The sequence below is a fragment of the Aspergillus nidulans genome, chromosome VI (assembly GCF_000011425.1).
Source record: "Aspergillus nidulans FGSC A4 chromosome VI".
Taxonomy (NCBI): domain Eukaryota; kingdom Fungi; phylum Ascomycota; class Eurotiomycetes; order Eurotiales; family Aspergillaceae; genus Aspergillus; species Aspergillus nidulans.
Genome location: NC_066262.1, coordinates 1,663,714 through 1,684,113, shown reverse-complemented (window position 1 = coordinate 1,684,113; position 20,400 = coordinate 1,663,714). Strand labels below are relative to the sequence as shown.

At 50.1% G+C, this 20,400-nt stretch overlaps 8 protein-coding genes across 8 annotated transcripts, besides 1 other annotated feature; 5 read left to right on the top strand and 3 right to left on the bottom strand.

Annotated features, from left to right (window-relative positions):
* Positions 1-20,400: part of a sequence feature (contig 1.51 915..1114266(-1)) that runs on past both edges of the window.
* Positions 1,800-4,132, top strand: ANIA_03129 (protein prpA; the record flags this gene model as incomplete). Its single annotated transcript, XM_655641.2, has 5 exons — positions 1,800-2,061; positions 2,154-2,435; positions 2,496-3,320; positions 3,370-3,452; positions 3,504-4,132. The coding sequence occupies 5 exons, from the start codon at positions 1,800-1,802 to the stop codon at positions 4,077-4,079; spliced, it is 2,028 nt and encodes a 675-aa protein (XP_660733.1). The 3' UTR covers positions 4,080-4,132.
* Positions 4,576-6,677, bottom strand: ANIA_03130 (uncharacterized protein; the record flags this gene model as incomplete). The annotated part of the gene is made up of 2 exons (XM_655642.1): positions 4,576-5,866; positions 5,932-6,677. 2 exons carry the CDS (start codon positions 6,675-6,677, stop codon positions 4,576-4,578), a joined length of 2,037 nt encoding a protein of 678 aa, XP_660734.1.
* Positions 7,592-9,179, bottom strand: ANIA_03131 (bifunctional AAA family ATPase chaperone/translocase BCS1; the record flags this gene model as incomplete). Its single annotated transcript, XM_050612544.1, has 2 exons — positions 8,993-9,179; positions 7,592-8,923 (listed from the first exon to the last, which is right to left on the bottom strand). Exons 1-2 carry the CDS (start codon positions 9,152-9,154, stop codon positions 7,592-7,594), a joined length of 1,494 nt encoding a protein of 497 aa, XP_050468455.1. The 5' UTR covers positions 9,155-9,179.
* Positions 9,580-11,091, top strand: ANIA_03132 (putative Zn-dependent hydrolase/oxidoreductase family protein; the record flags this gene model as incomplete). The annotated part of the gene is made up of 4 exons (XM_655644.2): positions 9,580-9,876; positions 9,924-9,965; positions 10,017-10,613; positions 10,701-11,091. The coding sequence occupies exons 1-4, from the start codon at positions 9,662-9,664 to the stop codon at positions 11,089-11,091; spliced, it is 1,245 nt and encodes a 414-aa protein (XP_660736.2). The 5' UTR covers positions 9,580-9,661.
* On the top strand, positions 11,582-12,523 carry ANIA_03133 (uncharacterized protein; the record flags this gene model as incomplete). The annotated part of the gene is made up of 1 exon (XM_655645.1): positions 11,582-12,523. One exon carries the CDS (start codon positions 11,582-11,584, stop codon positions 12,521-12,523), a length of 942 nt encoding a protein of 313 aa, XP_660737.1.
* ANIA_03134 (chaperonin-containing T-complex subunit CCT3) lies at positions 13,003-14,977 on the top strand (the record flags this gene model as incomplete). The annotated part of the gene is made up of 6 exons (XM_655646.2): positions 13,003-13,027; positions 13,082-13,148; positions 13,197-13,405; positions 13,459-14,049; positions 14,098-14,735; positions 14,786-14,977. 6 exons carry the CDS (start codon positions 13,003-13,005, stop codon positions 14,870-14,872), a joined length of 1,617 nt encoding a protein of 538 aa, XP_660738.1. The 3' UTR covers positions 14,873-14,977.
* ANIA_03135 (PRKRIP1 family protein) lies at positions 14,991-15,617 on the bottom strand (the record flags this gene model as incomplete). Its single annotated transcript, XM_655647.1, has 1 exon — positions 14,991-15,617. One exon carries the CDS (start codon positions 15,615-15,617, stop codon positions 14,991-14,993), a length of 627 nt encoding a protein of 208 aa, XP_660739.1.
* Positions 16,213-19,972, top strand: ANIA_03136 (ubiquitin-conjugating enzyme E2). The gene is made up of 2 exons (XM_050612543.1): positions 16,213-16,873; positions 16,904-19,972. The coding sequence occupies exons 1-2, from the start codon at positions 16,715-16,717 to the stop codon at positions 19,955-19,957; spliced, it is 3,213 nt and encodes a 1,070-aa protein (XP_050468454.1). The 5' UTR covers positions 16,213-16,714; the 3' UTR covers positions 19,958-19,972.

The window sequence follows — 20,400 nt, the reverse complement described above, 5'->3', positions numbered from 1 at the left end:
ACAAACAAAATCACAATCCTACCAGAGGGTGAAGAAAAGGCTCCATCGTCCAAGCCGGGAGATGAAAAGAAGAGCGAGGGGAGAAGAGTGAGGGTGACGGGGCGAGAGGGTTAAAGTGGGAAAGCTGAAAAGGGGAAAAGAAAATCAACAGCGTCAATCCGGCCTAGTGCGATCTCAAATTCCGCGCCTGGATGAGCCCAACGATGTTTCAAAATAATAATAATATTCATCCAAAGTGTCCAGTATGGAGTTCCTGCTACTCGTTTGACAGCGTCCCTCTGCAGCGTGTCCTTGCGTCGGACTTTCTCCATTACGGGGATCCCAATTTCTCCCAATTATCAGCTGGAGGCGCCCTGTCTCGCCCTGTCTATGCTGTCCTACCAATCATTCGGTCACTCTGCGCTGCACTCAAATCGGGTCTGCGAGGCGCTGTGATGGGTCATCTGAGTCTCTAGAGGCAGCTACTCGCATAGACTACGCCGGCGCTTGCCCTGCATGTCGTCCCATCTGACTGATCGTATAAGGAGCACGGAGTACTCCGCATCTCCTCCCGTACTTTGAGTGCTCTTGCCTTTTGAACCGATCCATGGACAAACAGGATAACGACCGTTGTTCAGGCGTGGGTCCGAGCCGGCCCGTCCTGTCTTCGAGTTCAGTCATCCAGTCCAGGAGTGCCAAGGTGTATCGATACGAACTGGAATGAATAGCTGCAGCTCATACTTCTTTCTCTGTACGGAGGAGCTCCGCGACCGTTAGCTCAACAAATACCGACAGGGGTCTGAGCTCCCCAACTCTTTCGGGCTGAATTCTCCGTGTGCAAACAGAGAATTGGGTTCAATCCAAACTTATGACAACGCGATGATGTCAGTAAAACCAGTTCTCTGGTGCTTATCCCAGATTCAAATGAATCCTTCGCTCTGAAGCGGTTCGCAGCCGGCTCCCGAGTGGATGGCAGTTTCGGCCTATTTCCCGTCGCGGCCCACCATTGAGGTCATCAGGAACAAGATTCAGGGACCGGCGACTCGGTTTAATTGCGATTGCTCACGTCGATGTTCTAGAATACGGGGCGATATCCATGTACGACCGGTCCAGTCCGAGTTTGATTGATTGCAATCAAGATGTTGTGCAGCGTTTGTTCACTCGTTGGCCTACTACCTTATGGGGTTCCTTTCGATTTCCACAAAAACCTCGAGTCAAAAGTTGACAGACTAGCGAATAGGTACGCTTCATTAGCTATGAATTTGTTCTTAGGGTAAGTTAGCTCTTATCTTGAACAAAAACAGCTTTGTCGTGTTCGATTGTGATTGCGATAGGCACCGCCAGCGAGGCGATGTTAGAGCCTAGGAAACCAAAAATCGAAGACTCAGTTGCCGAATTATTCACGACTCAAAGCAATTGAGTTACCCTAGCCCTTGATCGGGCCGGACTAGTAATGATGATTCTGGGCTGAAGTTTGGAGTAGGTGGGTTGTAGAACACTCTGGCGCCTGTTTACTTAGGTATGCCTGCTAGGCAGCATGCGGCAGCCTGGAGCATCAGGCAATGAAGCTCTTCTGGTTTTGCAACCCTACAATCCTTTTAAAGCTTCAATCTTCCAGTCTCGTATAATAGTTATCAATCAATAACCCTGTTCACTCGCTGAAGCTCTTGTTTACTTCATCGACTAGAACCGCGTCGCCACGAGTCAGCTGGCTTAGTGGCTCGTATTAAACGCCTCGACACATCTATCCTTCAACTACCCCTCGACCTTTCTCCTTAGTTGGCGTTCATCGCAGCGTCAATTGCACGTCCTCTGGCACAATGCCCCCAAAATTATTCAAGAAACTCGTCATTGCTGTGAGCGGCACTTTCCCCGGCTACAGACAAGGTCGGAACTTCTGCGATGTCCAATTTTTGATTGAGTTCTTCAAGAGTACAACTCGTGAGCTGACGCGCCATTCTTACGCAGGCGACTTGAAAGCTATTGTAGAAAGACACGGTGCTACATTCACTTCTTCTGTCGGTACGGATTGTACCCATTTGATAGCCACTCAGAAGGAGGCCGATAAGAAGGGAGCCAAGTGTGAGTCAACAAGCGAATCTTATCTACACCTTTACTCACAAGTTCTGTCACATCAGACAAACATGCATGCGGCTTGCAGAGTTGTGAGATAGTGTCTCTCGACTGGTTGCTTGACTCGGACAAGGCGAAGAAACCGGTCTCAGAAGCGCCCTACCGTTTCGGAGCATCTCACAGCAATCGAAACAGCCAGGCAGATCCTGCTAAGTCAGAGAAGAAGCGAAGCGCTAAAGCTGTCCAGGATACGGATGATGATAGATCAAACAAAAAGCCTAAGCAAATAATGGAAGATGCCCAGATGATAACCGCGGAGAAGGCGGCCAAGGTAAGGGTAAGGGTCGACGAGTACTATCACAGCAACGAGCATACATGGCAAGGTGAGCAGCCCGTTGCCTAAATTCTGTGCGGAAGCTGACTCTAAGCAACAGACCCTACAGTGTTCATTGATGATTCAGGTCTTATCTGGGATGCCACATTGAACCTGACAGTGTCAGCCGCCAATAACAACAAGTTTTACCTCATTCAAATCCTGAACTCCAAGGACGGCTCCAGATACCAGACCTGGACTCGCTGGGGCAGAGTTGGGGAGCGTGGCCAGTCTGTGCTTCTGGGCGACGGTACTCTTGACAGTGCAAAAAAACAATTTGAGAAAAAGTTCAAGGACAAGTCTGGCCTCGCATGGAAAGATCGCCTCAATTCCCCAAAGAACAACAAATACACGTTTATCGAGCGCAACTACGAAGAAAGCGATGATGAGGACGAGAAATCTGACAACAAGCTGGTAAAGCAGCCATCGAATATTCCTGCAAGTAAGCTGCCAGCACCTGTCCAGAACGTGATCAGCTTTATTTTCAACCAAAAGTACTTCCTCGAGACCATGGCGCAAATGTCTTATGACGCCAATAAACTGCCACTTGGCAAGCTGAGCAAAAGAACACTGATGGCGGGTTACGAAACGCTCAAGGAACTGGCAGAGCTTGCAACCAAACCAAGTATGGCGATGTCTAAATATGGGATGCAATTGCGTCCTGCTATGGAGCAGCTGAGCAATCGCTACTTTACGACAATTCCGCACGTTTTCGGCCGAAATCGACCACCTGTACTGGACAACCAAGCCTACATCAAGAGGGAGATTGAGTTGCTGGAAACTTTGACGGACATGGAAATCACCAACAGTATCTTGAAGGACGCAAGCAAGATGGAAGACGCGAACCCGCTTGACAGCCAATATGCTGGTCTTGGAATGCAAGAAATGACACCATGTAAGTCGGTGCTGGTCAAGTGCATGCGGATGAAATTGACAAAGCACAGTGGACCACGCCTCGGAGGAATTCAGAGAGCTTGAGAAATACCTCTCAGGAACCCGTGGATCAACTCACGGTGTAAAATACAAGGTCAGTTTTGTGACCTGCTGTCGCTCAGAAGTCATAATAACATTCGTCTAGGTGATTGATATCTTCCGTATAGAGCGACAGGGAGAGCACGATCGATTCAAATCATCTTCATATGCCGGCCTCAAAAACAGCAACCGCCGGCTCCTCTGGCATGGTTCCCGCAGCACCAACTACGGTGGCATCCTTAGCCAAGGCCTCCGCATCGCACCCCCCGAAGCCCCAGTCAGCGGCTATATGTTCGGAAAGGGCGTATACTTTGCCGACATGTCCAGTAAATCCGCCAACTACTGCTGGTCTCATAACAGTGACCACAAGGCTCTCCTCCTGCTTGGTGATGTTGAACTCGGCGATCCCATCTATGAGCTTTACGACTCCGACTATAACGCTGGAGAGAACGCGAAGAAAGAGGGTAAAATCGCGACTCTGGGAAAAGGCCGGAGTATTCCCGCTGGCTGGAAAGATGCCGGCTGCATCCATCCGCATTTGAAGGGCATTCAGGTCCCCGACGCAGATTCCGGCACTACAGACCATAAAACGGACCAGGGGTACTTGTTGTATAACGAGTACATTGTCTATGATGTGGCACAGATTCGGCTGAGATACTTATTCTTCGTGGATATGCGGTAATCTACTAAGTTTCCTTTCATGATTTGTATCTGTATACTATAGGGACGGGCACACAAAAGGAGTTAGATACTTCGAGTTTATAGGTCATGTTCTTTTTTTTTCGTTTTTTTTTACCCTTCTTTACTAAGGCATATAGGGCTTTAATTCGGTTCGTTTTCTTTCTCTAATCCTGTTCAGACCATGGAGGGCCCCAGAAACATTCAGCATGGATATGTATATATATAATCTATTTATTCCGGAAGTGGCAATCAGAAATGGTAATACACATAGACGAGGCCAACGAGATATGCTTCATAATCCGTGCATTATTTTCCGTTTAACGTTTAGCATTAAAGCCATGATTATCATTAATCCATCTTCCCCTTTCCCATACCTCTTCTTCCTGTAGCCGTACGCCTAACCCAGCTCATCAGGAGGATCAACGCAAGAGCAGAAAGAATCAAAACCAGTATAAACCCCTGACTCAGAACGAGGCCAAGTATCGCCATACCATAACTTAGGCGCCCGTAACACGCCTAATCACAAACCCCAACATCCACCCTAAAATATTAAGTGCCACCTTTACCCCCCAGAACATGAGCTTGAAGCCCCAAGACATCAGCCTGAGTATGCCTCGCGCTAGGCCTGGTAGTTCTTCTTCTGTGCCCTTCCTTCCCTTCGTAGTCTCCTTTTTCATTGACATCGATGAGGACGTGTTGATCCCATACTTCTCTAAATCGATTTCCTCGGCGGCCGGGGTGAGCGAATCTGCTTTGGCTTTTGCTCTTCGACGGCGGGAAATGGCAATACTTGAACGGAGGGAGGATAAGGAGGGAAACCATTTGCGGTGGATTCTGGATCTCGGTGGAGTTTGTAGTAGAGTTTGGCTCCGAGGAGGAAGGGGGACAGAGGGGGTATCATTATTATCGTTATCAGTATCGTCACGCTCGGCGAGCGTTGCGAAAAGTCTGGGCCTATTGGTATGTGCAGGTTGCGGTGGTTGCGGTGGTTGCATCTCTGTCTCTTTCTGTGCCCTCGCGAGATTGTAGAAAGCCATATCAGCTAGCACTGGATTGGTAGAGACATCCGAAACCGCTACGGCGAGTATAGCCGCAACAACAGAGTCAATGGCGTATAGAGAGGGAATGGTATTGTTTATAGTGACAGCAGAGACTGAGAGCGTCATTGTGCGTAGGTCGAGAGAGGCGAGAGGCTCGTCTGATTCTGATTCGGATCCTGACAGCGGAAGAGTAGATGTGCGTGGTGATGCCACTGCAGCTACATCGACTGAGTTCTTAGGAAGAGGGACTGTGACGAGGATCGTTGGCGCTCGAGACTGCCCTAGTTCTCGGCTTTGGATTTGCCTATCACCCGTGTTTGTAGTTGTGGGCGTCGAGACGCTGATATGTAAGGCGCCAATGTTCTGTTGCAACGACGGGTGTCGTAGCTCATATATACGTTTTATTGCGTTCCACGAGAGCTTGCACGATTCTAATGCAGCTGCACGCTTGAGCGCATTGGCTTCAACCTCAGCAGCGTCGGGAGGAGCTAATTGATGTTGTCTGGACAGCTCGGTTGCCTGGTCAATTGCAAGCATGGCGGCGAGCCTTGAAAAGAGGTGCGAGACGAGTCCGTCATTTGGGGGTTCACGGCGACGCCGGTCCTCGAGCTGCAACATCATAATGGGAATGTTGCTGTTAGAGATGGAGGGATTTCCCCTTGTCATGGAGATTTCGTTTGTAGAGTATGTTTGCATGGTATAAAATGGTGACTTCGGGTCGCCAAAGACGAATGTTGCGGGATCGATGCTGTTATATTGAACATAGTTAGCAACAAACATACCGACAGAAGATCGAAGAGCATTTAGCCCTACCGTTCCATTCGAAGAGTGTAAGCCTTCAGAAGATTATCGGCTCTTTGCCCATTTGCAGCCTCCCAGAGTGTCTTGAGTTGCTCAAGGGACGAGTATTGGATCTCGACTGGAGAATGCATGCTCGGCGGGAAATTGTGGACGTCAGCTGGCACCGTCTTGGGCCCAAGTACTCGGTCAATCTCCGGAGCCGGAGTAATATTAAGCTTGAGTCCAGCAGGTCTAGGACGGGGCCGTGAAAAGTTGTTCGAAATTCTGTCGTTGTACTGTTGCTGGTTGAGTGGCGCATCAGGGTTGAACTGAGGAAACATCGACATGATGGGGATGACTGGCGAGACTGAGGGCTGCGGAGGGCTCGTAGCAAGTCTGAGATCTAGTTCATCGTAGTGATCCACTGAAGGAGGTGGCGATGGCGAATTCACTCCATTTGCAAGCGATTTCCCTCTCGTCTCTTGCGGGCTCGAACTATATAGTGATTCGGTTGAGGGGGGGTGCCTCAACTTTGGCGTGGCGGAGCGCGGTGGTAGAGGAGGAACGTGTGCTTCCGGCATTGTCTTGATGCTACGCGGTTCGACAACTTGGAATACCACTGCCTTCGCCTCCGACTCTTTTCCGCTGAGATCTTCAAGCGGACTTGCAGATGTTGACTGAATGTCAATCGAGGGTTGTCTGGGGCCTCGCCGAAAAGGATTCTTGGGAACCCCCTGGGGGGCGGGGGGTGGAAACAACTGAAATTGACAGCTGCTCATGACTACGGGCTCAGTTTGACTGAGCTCACAAACAGGACCCGCTTGATGCTATGGCGCAGGAGTTAATGCAACCTCTTAAATGCACATGCACAACAGTCGTTTCGGTACGTAGACCATGGATTGGCGACTCAATCAATGAGGCAGGAATGGCAAGAGTAGAGGAAGTATTAGGAGTCTGACTCGGAGCGACATTAACCCAGAAGGCAGAGAAATCCAGCCATGGCTATATGTATATCAAGATCGTTATGCGCGAAGTCCGACTCCGGCCGGTTTTACAAGGTGCGTGCCAGCCATGTCTTGGCTCAAGAATCGTCACAAACTTATTTCGATGGAGAATCAGGGTCTCAACGGTGAGAGGCTCTTGCAGATGTGAAGGATGAGCAGATGGCCTGCATGTTGTTCCTGAGAGCCCACGCCGGCGCTTAACGCCGACACCTCGATGGTCAGTCGGAGAGCTGTCGGTCCCAATCACAGCAGGGCGGTTCTTCACAGCTACAGCGCTTAGAGAGAGCTAAAACTGAGATGCTGATTTGCTGTTACCCAAGCGCTGAACAATGGAAGGATCGTAGGTCATGTAATGAGGGGCCGTATGCGTATGCATGGCTTATGAAGAATGGACTTCAGATAGGATTGGTTCAACTGGTCGAGGGTTCAATTGCTGCATCATGCACAGACTGTACTTGGTTCAACTTCTTCCAATAACAGAAGATGCAAGCTGATCTGGGGTGAATTGATGATGATGATGACATGATAAAGGTGGGGTGGTTGGGTTGAAGGTAAAAGTGAAGGAGTGTTGGAGTTATTCCTCCGTGACGAGGGTTCATATTATACTACATTGTTCACTCGTGACTCTATCAAGCAGTCTATCTGCTTCAGGTCACATAATATACAAATAATCCAGGACTAAGCTCAGCCTATTCCTGAATCCGGTAAGTCAGTCCTTCGGCCATTGCGATAGCCCCCTGCATATTTCCTTTATTATACAAGAACAAGCCCTGTAGCGCGGCAGCGCTTGTGCTCTGCGGCGGGTCGAGTCTCTCGCCGTTCTCATTTTCAATAAGACCTAATTCATAGAGCCGTTCGAGAAACGCTTGCTTGTAGGACCCGGTCGAGTCCAAGTCGCCGTAGAACCGCTCCCAGAAACAGGTAGCCTGGTAGCGAGTGAGTTCGCCTATACGTACTGTCATGTCCACTCGTCCCGGACGCACGAGGGCCTCGTCAAGGCGCTCCACGTGGTTTGTGGTCAGGAAGACAATCCGCTCCTCCGCGCTCGCGACGCCGTCCAAAGCATTCAGTAAGCCAGAAAAGGTAACATTGGCACCGCGATAGCCGTCCTCATCTGTTTGAGTGCGGCGATTCGAGAAAGCGGCGTCCACATCCTCCAAAAGAACAAGAGTCCGCTTCGGGACTATAGTCAAGAGTCGATTGAGCCGATCGTCAGTCATCCCTCGTTCACTCAGATTTAGAATGGCAATGTCATAATCCAGCTCTCCCGCTACGGCTTGGATGAAGGAGCTCTTGCCAGTACCCGGCGGCCCGTACAGGAGATATCCTCGGCGATAGGGAATTCCACGGTCATGATACCACGATTCTGTAGCCAGGAAATCCTTGACGTCTTCCACAATTCGCTCTTTCACGCCCTTGTCCAAAATTACTGAGTCTAACGTGCGCTTGCGTCGCGGATCTCCGAATGGTGTCCACGTTGCGGTATCGGCACGATAGATCGTGGTCTTTCCTTCGTTTGCTTTCACGACGTATGCATGGGCTTCGGCAAAAAGATCTTCAAAAACATGACGGTGGGAGTAAAGAGTGGTAAGGGTCATCGTCTCCCACGGCCGGCCAGTTGTGAGCTCCTGAGCTTTGGACTCACGCATACGATTGACGAATATGAATGTGTTCTTATAGCGGAGTACATGTCGACCCAGCCCTGGGACCAATGTGAAATGGGTGTTTATGGCGCCGTTCGAGTGTTTGACTGTCTTAGTATCGACTGAAAGTTGGCGCATCCTGGGCGTGAGTTTGGTCAAGAGCGAGTCCACGAAACCAGACCCGCTGGCTTGGGACCGAGATGCGCTGAGCTGCGACTGTTGATATTGTGTCATCCAATTCAGAAACCATGGATATGAATCGTCCTTATGTGTGATCTCGACATCGATGAGCATCCGTCTCCGAATCAGATCCGCGCCACGCCGAAGACCTTGCTGGGCAAGCCTTGCGCCGACACCGAGCCCTGCAAGGCCAAATCCCTAATAATAAGGATAAGCCATCAGTATTTATCCTAACACTTAACAAACTCGCATTTTGGGGGTCCTCACCGCTGTGAAAAAAGGGTTGCTTGTAAGTTGAGACAGCATCCCCTCGTCCGCAGTCGGCTGCTGCGTTGCGGCCTGGATGGCCTCATTTCTTCGCTGGACAATTGAATCTCCAGGCGCTGGTAGCCCTGGAGATATCGATCCAGTATGATCCGTACCAGTCATCGAAAGATCATTCGGAGTCGAGGCCTTAGTTGTGTTGAACTCTCTAAGAGACTCCCAATCTGGATTAGCCATCCGCGGTCGGCGCTAACACGGGCCGATCTACCTAGCTCTACGCTGTGCCTTTGAACAAGACTCTGTTCCTGGGGCCTACGACTACTTACACGTGAACTATAGGTAGGCAGCTTACGCTTAGAGCCTATACGATGCTGCGGAGCCTGCAGCCTGGAGTCTGACGGATGGATAACATTGTTGATGCCAATGTCATTCGGATGAATTGAAAACTTGTTGCCCGTGTCCGGAGTAATGATTGCTCGGGGATAACGGCTATAAGCAAGCATAAGATCCGGCTAAGAATGACCATCAGCCACTTTTTTTTTTGGCTGATCCAGCTGTAAGATGAGGTGAAGCTCTTCATCATCCATACAGAACGCAAAGGACATATTATACCCCGTGCCTAACCCCTCCCTTCCTACCTATATAAGCTGGTAACTTTGGCGCAAAACCGGCATGCCACCATTTACGCGACGCTGGTTCAGCTCTCGCTTTACCAGCAAGGCATCTCCTTTCCCACGAGCCTTCACTGCTACCAACTTCAGAATGGCCTCATCTACTGCGGCTGCTCTCTACGCTCTGACTCTGTCCGCCTCTCCCGCTTCTTCTGCTCCTGATGATGCCAGTGCAAAAGCGCACCATGTTAAAAATGGCTTTGACAATCCATGGAAGTAGGTCGAATTATGGCTCGGCTTAAACCCTATACTGATCACGACAGCTCGTTCACTTCACCTTTCGACAAGCAAACACAGATTTTGTGGTGAGTCCAGCATTGGCTTATTTGAATATTTTCGGATCTGACAGAATTCAGGCGCATGTTGAGTGGAAAGGCCAATCGCCCTGATACGACTCCTCCAACCGTCCCGGTACATAAGCCAGTGTTTTTGCCTAGTCGTGAAACACCTACTCTGCGAGCAACTTGGTTAGGACACGCTTGTTATTATGTCGAGTTCCCGAGTGGGCTCCGGGTCCTATTTGATCCGGTTTTTGAGGATCGATGCTCCCCATTCTCTTGGCTAGGACCAAAGCGTTATACCGAGCCGCCTTGTCAGATCATGGATATTCCCACTATTGATGCCGTTGTGATCTCTCATAACCATTACGATCATTTGTCCCTTCCAACTGTACGAGAAATCCATAAGCGACACCCGAACTGCCATTTCTTTGTTCCTCTGGGTAACAAAGAATGGTTTGACAAAACCGGCATACCGAATGCAACAGAACTCGACTGGTGGGATGAACGCGATATACTGCTTTCTCCAACAAAGTCTGCCACTCAGGTAGACCCAGCTGATGGAAATACTGACTCAAAGCTGGCGGACATCACCGCTCGAATTGGCTGCTTGCCTTGCCAGCATTTCAGTGCCCGAACACCGTTTGACCGATGCAAAACACTCTGGGCCTCGTGGTACGTTGAGTCCGGAGGCCGCAAAGTATATTTTGCTGGGTAAGCGATCTTCAATCATTGCGCCACTTGTGTAACTGCTTACAAGAGCGCTCCATTCAGCGATACGGGGTATCGATCGGTGCCGACACTTCCAGATCATGTTGACGACCACAGTCCTGAACATAATTATCCCTCGTGCCCTGCTTTCAAGCAAGTAGGTGAGTATCGGGGACCGTTCGATCTAGGGCTGATCCCCATCGGCGCGTATCAGCCGCGATGGTTCATGAGCCCCATGCATGCAGACCCGCACGATGCTGTTGAGATCTTCCGGGATACCCAATGCAAGAGGGCTCTTGGTATGCACTGGGGGACTTGGGTGCTAACAGAAGAGGATGTCCTCGAGCCTCCGCGGAAGCTCAAAGAGGCACTGAAGAAACACGAATACCCCGAGACTGGAGTCTTTGATATTTGCGATATTGGAGAAAGTCGAGAGTTTTGAGGTCTAGGACAGTCTGATCACATTTGATGGGGTTTTTGTTCTCCGCTTTTTTGGCATATAATCCATTGTCAGTTGCTTGACTGCTCAGATACCCCTGTGTAATAATGATTGGAAATGCTACACTATTGCCAAGTTTGTTATTGTTGCACACGCCAATTCGTTTAGGCAGCTCTACCTAGTGGATGGGCACCCAGCCAGCTAACAGTGTTCCAAAGTGCAGTTTATCTTCTCATTCAACCACATTGCTATGGAGACATCACCACAGCATCACACACATGGATTAAATCCAAATTCATTTACAGATAGCCTAGCCAATAAATCGATCAACAAAATTTAAGCTCTCCACTGTCTCCCACAAACTCTTTCATTCTCAAATTTACATTCATAATCTTCTTCGAGATACCCTGCAAGACTACCTTGGCTACTCTATCCTTGAGCACACTGTGAAGAACAGCCACCGTAGCCCCTCACAAAGGCAACGCAAACCAAGATGCCAGGCAACATTTCCTCCCGCAGCGCCCTAGTCGCAAAATCACTCCCATTCAGCTCCATCAGAAAACACATCGAACCTCGGAATAACCGTTGCAGCCGCGCAGCAACAGAGAAACCAATGCAGGCCCACGCCGAAGGCGATGGTGATGGGTACTCAACAGCCTCGGAGGAAGAAATCATCTCGCAACTCGACGAAGACGCCCTCTCCAAACTCCCTCTCCATCTTCAAAATAACATGCGCGAACTTCAAGCTGAGCGAGTTCAACGGTTAACGGGGGAACAGCGTCTGGCTCAGAGCCGCCCTCGACCCCATTCCCGACACCTGGATCGAGTAATTGAGGAGCCGGAGCCGAATCAAGAATCAGGGCCAGAGAATGAACAGGAAGTGGACATGAAAGAGTGTAATACTTACTACGCAGAGAAATGGTTCAAGAAGATGCTTGCGAAGGTCGCCGCTGCAAGGGAATTGGATGTTGAGCGGGTTTTGGAGGGATCTGATGAGGACGATGATAGTTCCCGGCGTCGCGGTAGTGTGGCTTGGTGCCCTATACGCCAAGAATGGGCTCCTGCCACCTACGGGCAAAGACAAATAGAGAGCGAACCTGTCGATGGCAAAGGGGACGCGGGTAAGGTTGGCGGTGGTCGTGCTTCTAGGCTGTGTGGCATTCCGCCCCGAGAGGAGACTCCTTTGTCTGAAGCGGACACGGTAATTACTGAACGCTACTTACTTACGAGCCTCCATGACTGCAGAGTATCATCGCAGGAAGGGTATATGTCATGGAGGTGCGCTGGGCCCTACTATGTGTATGAGGCTCGAGATAGTCACGATCAATACCACCAGCCGGAGCAGTCGAGCGAGAGTCTGTCATCGCTCATGTTGGCCGCGCGCGATCGTGTGCGCCTGAAATCTCGACGGGTTAAGGATGTCTTCAAGAAATGAACATGTCAAAAGTCGTTGGTTGAATCAGTTCTTGTAAAACTGGTCCTGATCATTATTAGATGTCGTAATGAGGAATCAAATGCGTTGGACGTGCTTACACCCTGGACATCTGAGCAGAATTGACGAGTCAAGGGCGTCTTATTGAAATTGATAGCTGCCTAACCATTGAAGGGTGCGAGCAGTTGTTGAAGCTGTTGAATCCAAATCCCTAAGACCGAGTTGATTCCTGAGGCATAAAGAACAGGGGAATTGAAACTAGTCCCAAAAAAGGATAGCGGCAGTGAGCTTCCAGTCCGCAATCCCACTTCGAGCAGCGCTGGAAATTTGAGGTGAAGGCGGGCACAGCAACTCCAGATCTCACACCTCGCAACGCGACTGTTTGACGTTCTTTCCTCTTGACTTTGAATTTCCGTTCGTCGCTGCGGGTATTTCTGTCGCTTTTTCGCTTCTTCCGCTGATACCCCAGAAACACCGCCAAAATGCAGGCACCGGTGGTGGTGATGAGTACGCTATCCGACGAAGTCGACCCCTTTTCTATGCAGTGCTGACAGGATGTAGACACCAACTCTGGTGAGAGACAGGTTGGTCGCAAAGCTCAGTTGTCGAATATCACTGCCGCAAAGACGTACGTGAAATCTCCAGCCCACCCCGCTCCGTCCTAACGTATATTCAGAGTTGCGGACATTATCCGGTCATGTCTGGGTCCCAAGGCCATGCTGAAGATGCTTCTGGATCCAATGGGAGGAATTGTCCTTACCAACGACGGTCACGCTATTCTTCGAGAAATCGAGGTGTCTCACCCCGCCGCTAAGAGCATGATCGAACTGAGTCGTACACAAGACGAGGAAGTCGGAGACGGAACGACCACCGTTATCATTCTCGGTAATTCATTGTGACTTTCTTGACTTCACATACAAAGGATTCTGACTCTTTAGCTGGTGAAATGCTTGCCCAGGCGCTCCCTCAGCTCGAACGCAACATCCACCCCGTCGTCATTATCTCGGCCTTCAAACGTGCCCTCGCTGATGCACTTGCAATCATTGAGGAAGTTTCGCTCCCTGTAGACATTGATGACGACAAGGCGATGTACACTCTTATTAAGTCATCTATCGGCACAAAGTTCGTTTCCAGGTGGTCGGATCTCATGTGCGATTTGGCACTAAAGGCGGTCCGCACTGTGTCTTTTGATGCCGGCGGTGGAAAGAGGGAGGTCGACATTAAGCGATACGCGCGTATTGAGAAGATTCCCGGTGGTCAGATTGAGGACAGTGAGGTTATTGATGGTGTGATGGTTAACAAGGATATTACCCACCCCAAGATGCGGAGAAGAATTGAAAACCCCAGGGTCATCCTGCTGGACTGCCCATTGGAGTACAAGAAGGGTGAATCACAGACCAATATTGAGATTACGAAGGAAGATGACTGGAACCGTATCCTACAGATTGAAGAGGAGCAAGTCAAACACATGTGTGACGCTATTCTGGCTCTGAAGCCCGATGTTGTCATTACCGAGAAAGGCGTCTCTGGTATTTTCTCCCATTCCTAGGTTTAGATTGCTTCTCTAACCTCTTCAGATCTCGCACAACACTTCTTGATGAAGGCGAACGTCACAGCAATTCGCCGAGTTAGGAAAACGGACAACAACCGTATTGCCAGAGCGACGGGTGCAACGATCGTCAACCGTGTGGATGATATCCAGGAATCCGATGTCGGCACCGGGTGCGGTCTCTTTGAGATTGAGAAGATCGGTGACGAATACTTCACTTTCCTCAGAAAATGTCAGAACCCCAAAGCTTGCACCATCCTTCTCCGCGGTCCTTCCAAGGACATCATCAATGAGATTGAGCGCAATCTCCAGGACGCCATGTCCGTCGCACGGAATGTTATCTTCCACCCCCGTCTGTGCCCTGGCGGCGGTGCTATTGAGATGGCCGTCTCCGTCAAGCTAGGCCAGCTAGCCAAGTCTATTGAAGGTGTCCAACAGTGGCCGTACAAGGCCGTCGCGGATGCAATGGAAATCATTCCCCGAACACTGGCGCAGAACGCTGGTGCAAGCCCTATTCGTGTCCTCACACGCATGAGGGCTAAGCACGTCGAGGGCCACACCACATGGGGTCTGGACGGCGACACAGGCGCTCTAGTCGATATGAAGGAGTATGGCGTTTGGGAGCCAGAAGCCGTCAAGCTTCAGAGCATCAAGACAGCTGTCGAGGTGAATATCCTTTCTATCATTGACTCATGATCATCAGCTAACTTAAACAGTCCGCATGCCTGCTGCTTCGCGTTGATGATATCTGCAGTGGTAAAACAGCCCAGCAGGCGGCTGCGCCCACCGGCGGCGATGATTAGACGTTAGGACCATGGAATAAAAAAATGCGTAATAAATGCCATGATCTTTGATATGTATGAACATCCTAGACTAAATTTCAATGGGTATCTTGTTCATATTGTACATCCTCCTCGATTGTTACTCATCATCATGGATGATAACTCCAGACGTCTCAACAGCCGCTTCCGTCTGGTCCTCTTCACCGGTCTTATTCGTCGTTACGCCCTTCTCCTCCGTAACATCCATCTCATCCGACCCCTTCCCACCCTCAGCAGCACCCCCAGCATCAGCCCCAGCACCAGCAGCACCAGCACCAGCACCCTTCTTGGCTCCCTTTGCCTTCGCCTTGTTCCTCTTCTCCCTCCTCCGCCGATTCTTCTCCGTCTTCTCTTGATCTTTCCTTCTCACCTCTTCCTGCTTCCGCTGCCACTCAGCCCCTTCTTTCTCCCGATCAACCTCCTCCTGCATAAGCCGTAGCCGTTCATACTCGCGCCGCCGACTCGCCTTGTAAACATGGAATTCTCCGGACCCTGCACCGGCGGACGACCCCTGCACGTTCGCAACGATTTCCGGCGGCGCTGGAAGGGATGAGGCTGATTTTTGGGTCGAAGGCGTTGGGAGCTTTATTTCTTTGGACGGGTCTCGGAAGAGCGAGTTTATTACGCTTGCTTGTTCGCTATGGGGGGATACAGCGCGCCGCTTTGTTGGGCGGTGGCTCCGGGGGTCGGCGGAGGTGGGGACTGAGGAGGGACCTGGTTCAGACATTTTAACTGCGGTCCTAGTTGTGAGGGTGGTGTTTCCCGGGCGATCTAAGAAGGGAAGCGCCAGGGGACGGTCAGAGGTCTGGTAGGCGACGTTTGGTGATTCTGGCTGGATGTTGCGCCGGGTCGTGTGAAACTCGACTTTGACGCGGCTGACGCAGTTAGGTTCAAAGTAAATTTCAGGCTTCTGGCGTGGTCCGAGAACGAATGAAAGAGCCAGAGCAGATAAGGTAGCGTACCGTCGGTAGCTGTGCTGTGGGAGAAGTTTGATGACGACGAAAAATGTTGGGTCCTGGATGGTTCTGGGGCTCTGGGCGGGTCAGATCGCCAGTGGTTTAAGCTCATGGGCGACTGCTCCGCCAACCGCTCGAGTGCCTAGCCAGCCTCAGCCTCTGATACATCGATCAGGCTCTCTTCCCGCGGCGGTCAAATCCAAATATGATGGCGGCTCGATGGTCGAGGTCGAGGTTGGTAGCTTGGTCGATGCTCGGTCGAGGACAAAAGCGACCTCTATGCATGTGACAGCCAGCTGGGCTGGGCAATCTCCTCTTGTCCTGCTGGGTTATCTTCATATTCCCCCGCTCGCTTTCGCAATGACATGCATCGCCTCTTTGGCTGTCGTCAACTATATCAATAGCTCTTTTATTGGGCCAGACTCGAATTACCCCTATTCCCATAGTACATAAAGCTGTCTGGCAATCATACCATACCTCTGGCATCAGTAATCAATCAAGTGGCCGGCTTATTCTTCTTATCCGTCTGAGTCTCTAGAAGCCAGTTTCAACATCTTATTTATCTTTATTTGGCAGCGTAAGAAGGTCTATGGACTCAGGAAATGATGCCTCATCTGCGGCAGCCTCTGAGGCTGGACCACAAGTCAAGGTAAGTAGCTCTCGGCCAGGTTGCTCATGTACAGTTGCGGAAATGGAACTGGAGGGGCTCGGGTCTACCTGATGGGCTCATGCCAACGCTCGCTCACTAGTTCATCGCTGGTGATATATGTCGACTCAAGTCCAACCCTTCTATGATAGGGCGGGTCTGCGTAAGTAGAGTGGATACGTTCTCACATTCTGGACTGATGCTGCGAGTAGAGAAGCCCTCATGATGTATGTTGCCTGGTTTTCGTATCCAACCCATCAACAATACCACGTATTGACATTATCGAAGCTAGAAGAGCCGGAACTGCTGGGCGAGCTTTTGACCGGCACATATGACGGCGTGCCAGAAGAGGACGTTGATATTTTTATTACTACATCAACGGTAGGTTAAAGATATTCTTCGATCTGGCAGATTCTAATAAATCATAAGCCCCCGGAAGGTTACGTTTTCGTGATCTATATTCAGCCCTCGCATGGTAGCTCTCTTATTCATGAAAATGACCTCGAACTCGTTGACCGTGTCTACGAGCTTGGTGAGACGGTGAAACACAATCTCAGTGAAAATGACACAATGAGTGGCACGATTATTGGTGTGTCCAGGAGATGTACTCTTGAGCCAATTATCTATCAGCCACGCGACCCTATAACAGGAGACTATCTTCCAGTGAGGTTCACCGAGAAACCCTACAAGGGATACGAGGCATCTTCTGCATCTGAGGAAGCAGGCCCTTTCTTGCTCTACGATGTTCCACAATCGGACCTAAGGGGCCAGGAACAGTTCTCGGAAGGTGATTATATCATATACCGCCAGAAGTTGGGACTTGTCCAGGAGGTTGAACACGATGTCATTCTCCTCCTCCCAGACTCGAGAGTTGTGTCACCTCTTGACCCCTACGCCCTAGAGCTTCCCATCTCGGACCCTGCTTGCGCCATATCGTCGGTAGACCTAAAGAGCCGCGATGTAGGGGATGGAAAGTATGTGTGGACTACGGGAACTGATTCAATCTACCCTGGGCAATCAGTCTTCACTGAAAGATTGAATCTCAGCAGAGCCGATCGTCCACTCGGAGCCCAGAGATCAGTAGTTCAGGGCTATGTGCTGGCGACGCCTGCAGAGAGAATCCACGTACATTGGCTGTGTTCCAACGTGTTTGCTGATGGACGTTCATATTATGTTTCTACTGAGGAGGTGCTGAGAGCATCCACCTTGCAGCAAGACGCCATAAGATGCAATTTCGTGCGATCTCCAAACCAGGACTCTTTGGCAGGGGGTTGTGATCCGATGTTTGATGTCGGGTCCTATGTCCGGTTTCATAACCCAGCACACGCCCAAGTGAAGTATCCTGGACTTTGGCAGGTTCCATCACATCAGAGTTTTGGGTATGACTTGAATATTTTTCGAATTGTCTCGGCCAAAACACAGGTCACCGTACAGTGGCAGAACGGAAGCTGTACTACCGAAACTGCCACTTCTCTTCTACCGAGTGACGCAGGCGGAGACGAGCTATATCCTGGAGATATGGTTGCCTTGAAAGACAGCGTCAGTGTTATAAACTTTCATACTGCAAACAGGCGAATAGTGTCACGTCTCGCTCGTGGCCGCTTTAACGAGACACTGCGTATCCAACAACTTGGTATCGTTCACACATTTGACAGCCGAGAACGGATAGCGTCCGTCCGCTGGTATCAGGATACGGATATTGAGTTAATCAATGGTGGCAATTCGCTTAACCCTAGCTGTTCTTTAGGTAGATTGGGCGATACAATCACGGATGTGTCTGTCTATGAACTTACCACATTTCCCGCTCTGAGCAAGAATCTGGGAGATTATGTTGTTGTTGCCCCGGCGTCTATTAGTCAATCGGTTATGTCTTCAATACCGCACGATATACCTAAGGTGAATGAGCCGCGCCGCATACACTCCATTGCTGCTGATGCGTTTCTCGACCCGTCATCGTATCTGCAGTCAATAAAATCCGCACTCATCTCCTCTGAGTGGTTTAAGAATACGACTACTGTACAAGTGCCTTCACTGCGTCGGCGGTACAGCATTCAAAATAGTGATGCGGCACCTCTAAACGACTTTTTCGGCAAGATAGTCGCGAAGGATACTAGCGGCAATATCACCGTTCGATTCCCAGGCCCCAGCGGCTGTCGTGATATTCAGGTTCCTTTTGAGAGAATTCTGGTAGTTATCACTTCCGCTGAGTCAGTCACTCCAAACGTGCAGGATCATTCCTCGCCCTATCTGAACGAAGATACTCTCGCTGGTGCCACCGCCAACGGGTGTATTGTGAAAGATGATAACCACGGCTTCCCTAACTGTAATGAGCTTGTCACTTCACAAGAGGGCGAGCTCAAGATTGGGACAATAGAACGTGGGTTGGTAATGACAGTGTCGGAAACTTGTTTGGAAAGTCCAATGCCTGACGACGGAGAGATTGCTGTTGATGGCACGCCTACCCCAGCACCTACAAAATCCGGCTTGCCAGCCATTCTTAGCTTTCCCGTGCCGACGCTGTCTCCTCCAGGCTTCACCGTGCTAGAAGACCTACCTCCCGTTGACCATCACTTCATAAACCAGAATCACGCTGGCTCGTCCACGGAACGGATGAAGCGAATTCGCAAAGAGTTTGCGATCCTCGAATCTTCGTTACCGTCCGGCATCTTTGTCCGATCATGGGAATCTAGAATAGATCTTTTACGAATATTGTTTATCGGTGCCGAAAGCACTCCATATGAGCATGCGCCATATGTGGTTGACATGCACTTTCCTTCAGACTTCCCTCATTCACCCCCATCAGCATTCTTTCATTCTTGGGGGTCTGGTGAAGGCTCTATCAACCCGAACTTGTCCGAAGATGGCAATATCTGTCTCAGCCTTCTTGGGACATGGCCAACTCGGGACCTTGACGAGAGATGGTCGCCAGCAAGGTCCACTGTATTGCAGTTGCTGGTCTCTATAATGGGGTTGATCCTTGTGCAGGATCCATTTTACAGTGAGTTCCCGCCATTCCTTCATCTATCGACTCATACTCAGACTCTTTCAGACGAGGCGGGCTATGAAAGTCTCGCTGCCAAAGGCAGCAGGACGATTGAATCGTCCCAGTACAAAGAGAAGGTGTTCCTCCTGACCCGCCGCTTCATTATACATGCTCTTGAACATCCCATCCGTGGCCTTGAGGATGTCCTCGTCTGGAATTACCTCCCTGGACTACCCTCTCCACGTCCACAACTATTACGCAAAGCCATCCAAGAAGCGCGAGTAATGATTGAGCATCATAACCGCACTTCAGAATCCCACCAGGACTCTAAGGCGTCTGCTTTCTGCTCCCGTCTCAGCCAAGGCGCTACTGTGCTGTTACAGAAACTCGTTAGTGCTTTGGAAAGGTTGGAAACAGATCTCAAAGCACGGGTGGTCTCAAAGGTAACTGCTTCGCAAGGATCCGACCGGTTTATACTTTAGACTCATGTGTGATTAGCAATAGTCTCCGAACACAAATATTTTCTCGATTACACTTCCTTCCCATGAATAGTCAACCTTATTATCACAACAGGATGTGTGACAAGCTTCCTTATGATTTAAAACGCTGGTACTACCAGGGTGTTACGCTTTCTATCTCGCTCTTCTAGTCTATGGAGCTCCTTGGCTGCAGAAAACGCAGAACGGATGCGACATTGTTTTCAGTCACAACGATTTATTTATGTAAAGTCCTACAAAGACGCCCAGGAGCAGATTGCATCGTTCGCTCAAATTCTTGAGAAGCAAAGACTATACTGCAGTGGCTTAATAGGTCTTAGAGCTTTGAGCCTGCTTTACTGGGCAAGGAGGCTGCTCGAAAGGCTGAAGTAGAAAACGTGCTTCTATGGGACCTAGACGAGCTGCTCTGTATAAATGTCATATATGAG

Coding starts and splice junctions, on each gene's coding strand:
- ANIA_03136 (XM_050612543.1), top strand. CDS start 16,715: ATGATGTATGTTGCCTGGTTTTCGTATCCAACCCATCAACAATACCAC. Junction 16,874..16,903: donor TTTTTATTACTACATCAACG/GTAGGTTAAAGA, acceptor TCGATCTGGCAG/ATTCTAATAAATCATAAGCC.